General features: G+C 42.5%; 1 protein-coding gene across 1 annotated transcript in view; it reads right to left on the bottom strand.

The window, feature by feature from the left end:
• Positions 1-4,879, bottom strand: part of LOC109951870 (constitutive coactivator of PPAR-gamma-like protein 2) — a 34,117-nt gene extending 29,238 nt beyond the window's left edge. The window contains 4 exon segments of the mRNA XM_020586600.1: positions 693-775; positions 956-1,202; positions 3,326-3,612; positions 3,615-4,879. Of these exon segments, the coding sequence (XP_020442256.1) occupies positions 693-775; positions 956-1,202; positions 3,326-3,612; positions 3,615-3,693 (696 nt within the window). The 5' untranslated portion in view covers positions 3,694-4,879.

The raw sequence follows: 4,879 nt of genomic DNA, 5'->3' as shown, positions 1-4,879 counted from the left end.
AACACTTTCTTGATTTTTAGGGTGCTGTTAATTAAAGTCAACATTTCCTGCAAATGTTTCTCAATTAATAAAAGATAATGTATTAATGGAAAACAGCAGTGGTTTCACTGAAAGGATGATGAACAGCAGCAGCATTCAGCAACAGAAAATGAATAGAGCAAAAAGAAGGAGAGAGAAAGGTGTCTCTAAAAATTATATTTTTATAAAACAGAAAATTAGATCTAAAGACCTCTAAACTAAATTTCTGGTCATGTCAAGATTTGAGTGACATCAGGGCTCACAATATTTGACTAGTTACAGTATTACATTATTGCTATCAATGGGACAATATACTTAAATTCAACATATCGCAATACAAAAACATCACAATACATCTCATTTTGTCTAGCAATATATATCATGTGGTCTCCAGGTAAATAAAATAGCTCAACAGAACCTAAATCAACATATCTGGTTGTTCTTTACATAATGAAACCAGTGCTTAAAAAGGGGAACAAGTATTCCACAGCTAGTCATACATTGTTGTCATTGAATTTTTAACTGTATCATGACTGAATCAAATCGCACACATCACATCGTACATTGAATCGTAACAAGAAAATGTCACATTGTCCCATCCCCAATCCCTAATTATAGTTAAACCCAATATTTTCTGTTTGTGGAGGAACTCGGGACACAGAAGCAAACATTACCTTGAGAGAAGCTAGTGGGTGTTCTGGTCCGAGCAGACTCCAATGGAAGGCAGCCAGGTCCTCATCAGGCAGGATATGATTTCCTGTGAGACAGGAACATTTTTAAATGTTTGCTGTGTGACTACACAAAAATGACAAGAAAAGGGAGGGGCCAAAACTACAACTCACATACAAAGGTGTGAGAAAGAGACCACGAGAGAAATGTGGGATACATGTTTGATATTTGTGCAAGCTCGGGGATGTGTGAGTGTGCTGCTCCTTACCCAGCAGAGCAGCGAAGCAGGGCAGGTGCTGTGTCTTCAGCCCGAGCTGCCTGGCAGCCTCGGACAGCAAATACTGGTGTGTGGTGAGGTTCTTGCCATTCCAGCTCAGCTTGAGCGCATGCGAGGAGAAGTAGGCGGGTACGTTGCAGAGGGCAAACTCAGAATCCTGAGCAATCAAGCCAGCAAATCCATAGTCTCTGTACAGAGACAGCACTTCCTGGTGGTGGTCCTCCAAAGTCTGTATAACCTGTAAATGCAGAAGAGACAAACTCAGTCTGCTGTGTCATAAGAACACAAACTCTGGATGGAGTTTGTTGTCACCTCTTTTTAAAAGCATCAGTTTACATCCTGCTAGGAGCAACATGGTTTGCCACATGTGAGATTTTGAACTTTGGTTTTGTGTAACAAAACACAGTAACAATCAATTTATTAATCAACAGAAAGTTTATCAAAATTTTACATTTATTAAACTGTTGGACAAAACAAGAAATTTGAAGATGTTATTTCTGATGTTTTATAGACCAAATAACTAACTTAACCAAGAAAACAACTGGCACATTCATCAATAATGAAAATGATGTTAGTTGTAGGCTTACAGCTGTTGTTTCTGTAAAATTTCAAAGTCGTTAGAACAATGTTCCTGACTTGCATTTGTGAAAGTAACGGGCCACCACTGCAATATAGTTACTGTAAATAAGACCACCAGTAGATCCAATACTTAACACTTTTTATACCAACAAACATCTGAATGGCTTGGACAACAATTCATAGAGCACTGTTTTCCTGCAACAATATTTTTGTGACAACTTGCGCTACACCAGCCATTTCTAAAATGCTTGCTGATGCAGACCTAAGACAGCACAGTTTCTTCAGAGGGCACCGATGCACTAGACAAATGATGGGTGAGAACAGGAGGGCTTCAGGATTATGCCTGAATTGTTATGTTAATCAATATCTGTGTTAATCAATGTCAACCCTAAATAATTAAATTCAGTTACTTCATTACAAATCTATTTATTGAGCTTGTAATCAAATCACTTCCTTCAAATGAATGCAGAATGGCAGGTTGATGGCAAGACTGATTATGAGGACATTGTTCGAACTCTTTCATATTTCTGTTGGTCACTCATAATAAAACAGAGGCTAATAAGCAGTAACAAAAAGAATAATATATGTGCAATAATTCCGAACAGTCTAAATGAGCATACAGCACCTTTAAAGCTGAGAAAGCCACCAAACAGCTACACAGAGACAAAGCAATGAATGTAGTATAGGTGTAATTCAAGCAAAGGTTAGCTACTTGAAGCTGCAGAAATAGGACACTTTCTCAGAGTATATGAAGGAAAAGCGCATACACATGGGAACTGTGAGTAATGATGCAGTACAAGCACAAGGAGCATCAGTGTGTTGTACTGTAATGTGAGTGGGAGTTTTCTATTCTAACAAGTATTCTCTCAGGATACACTATAGTATTGTGATTTTAACTCGAGTACAGAAGCAGATGGGAGGGTAAATCAAAGGCAGAAAGTCATAGCTAGGTAAAGTTGATGAGCAGGAGCTTTGAGAGCGGGTTAGCTACATTTATAAACGTTATGAGTCATGTTTCCCCTAACACTTCATGTAAAATTATTCTGAGCACCATAATTAGACATGTGCTTTTTATAAAACACATTTTTAATACCTTAAGCTACTATATAGAGCCTGACCTTGCTGTAATGTATGTCAGAGCAAATGCTATTGTGTCAATAGGCCAAACACACAAAAATGACTTAAGCTTTCTGCCCACCAACTGAAACTGATGAAATACATCACTGCCAGTCACTGGGGACCTATAAATAGTCTGTCCATGCAGTAGTGTCCAACTAGGTATGAAAGGTTCACTAAGTTCATGTTATGTAATATATGGTCAAGCTAAGGTCATGTTGTACACTGCATATTTCTAGCCCTGGGTGAATAATAATGCACAGACTGGTAAGAGTGCAGACAATGCTTCGTATAGCTTTAAAAAAAAAAAAATCTAGTACAACATTTTTTCCTCCCAGTAGGGCATCTCCAACATATCTGAGAGCAGAGCAGCCCAGTTACTGTATGTGCTCTGCTGGCCAGGAACAGCCAAATCACACAGCACGTTTGACAGATCCAGACTGTCCTTGTGTAAAGCAATAAACGACCAATTCCCACACTGCCTCCTTTCATTACTTAGAGCTGATAGTCGCACTTGCTCACAAACTGGAAGGAGTTAAAACAGCGCTGGATGATGTAAGATACTAAATGGGCGTGCTGCAAGTAAAAGGGCAAGTGTTAAAATGAACGGCACGCAACATGATAATAATAAAAACAACTTCACACAGACAGGATCACATTGCTCACCCGGACTCGGAAGCGGAACATGGCGAGTCGGACGCAATGGCTGAGACAGGCCGGGGGCAGGAACCATGCCCGGGGAGGCGGGGTGGCCTTGCTGGCTACGTGGTTGACTATCAGCTGCGCCGTCTGTCGCTGGCCCTGAGCTCGCCGCGCCCACTCGGGCCAGCGCTCCTTCCCCAAGGTGCCGTTGAAAACCACGACCAGCTCCAGGCCACCCTGGTACAGGCAGGCCTGGGACAGGGCAGCCAGGTAGCCCAGCATGGCGTTCCACTCGCCCCCACACACCCACGGGCAAGCTTCAGGAGGTCCACCGGGACTGCTGCCCCGGGACACCGCTTCTCTAAATACTCTTGAAAACCCTGCACTCCCATGACAGTGTTGTTGAGCCTGTGTGTCTGGCCGGGAGCGGGCTCTGAATACGTTCTGTACGCCGTGTTGGTAATGTAATGTGGGGCGAGACTGTAGGAAGCTATGCACTTGAGGCAAGCCAACTGGTCTCCGATGTAGTGAGTACTTTCGTTAACCCTGCAAAAGAACTTATATATGTGACACAGACTAGTGAAATGAGTCACGTGTTGTTCAAGTGTGTCGGCCAACGTTACTTATTCCGAGATATCGATAAGCCAATTTTTCAGTTTTGGTCGTGAATGCTCGGCTTAGTGTCCATCCCTGTGGATTTTTGGTGAGATGCCAGCAAGGCCAGTGTAGCTACCTATAGCCAGAAAAAGTTCAAAATATTTCGTGCTTGCATAATTTTGCTTCAATATAACCAGTTTCCAAAATGTAGTTGGCAGCAAATAACGGAAATGCAGCAAGGTGGAGGATATTACGGATAAATGCCTACAATACAGTTATCCTGCTGGCTTGGGCACATTTAAGAGATGCAACACTGCGCATTAGTTAGCAACCCACAGACTGGATGGCCAGTTCGCGGACATGATGTTAAACCGATCGGTTCGAAGAATCGTTATTTTTATCTGACAGCTGAAATACTTCACGTTTATTCTGCACTACCCCAGGGAAAGTTCAGCACATGTTTAGCGATAGCTTGGTAGCTCGCCGGCTTCAGAATATCAATTAAAACAAACTATTAAACTGTATGTCTGGCTGACTGGTTAGCTGTACTAATATTTGCTAGCTGTTAGCTGTTGGCAGGGTCCCCGGCGTGATTTGACGCGTCAACTCCCGAAGACAAGTCCGGGGTAGACACGACGCGGAATGAGATGGATGTCTGACGAAATAAAAGAAAAGTAACTAAAAGAAAATAAAAATAAAAGCCCGATGGTGCCTCCCTCGCTTTCTTCCACGCTCACGGCTTCATGTTGCAGAGGGGAGCATTACTTCCAAGCGACATCAGCCATCTTGCGACTTCCTCGCGGCCCAGTGGAGTGGGAGGGAAGGCGAATGGAGAAGAGAGATGAGGCGCGGCACCGGGGATGCTGGGAAATGTGGTCTATTAACTGCTTCCCGTCAGATTAGGAAAGATGAGCTGACAAACAGAAAAAACTACAACTACCAGTATAAGGATACATACTGTTGGAAGAGGATAAACTGGAG

This window comes from Monopterus albus, unplaced genomic scaffold, assembly GCF_001952655.1.
Source record: "Monopterus albus unplaced genomic scaffold, M_albus_1.0 scaffold415.1, whole genome shotgun sequence".
Taxonomy (NCBI): Eukaryota; Metazoa; Chordata; class Actinopteri; order Synbranchiformes; family Synbranchidae; genus Monopterus; species Monopterus albus.
The sequence above is the reverse complement of the archived record's forward strand: the minus strand, read 5'-3'. Positions and strand labels throughout refer to the sequence as shown.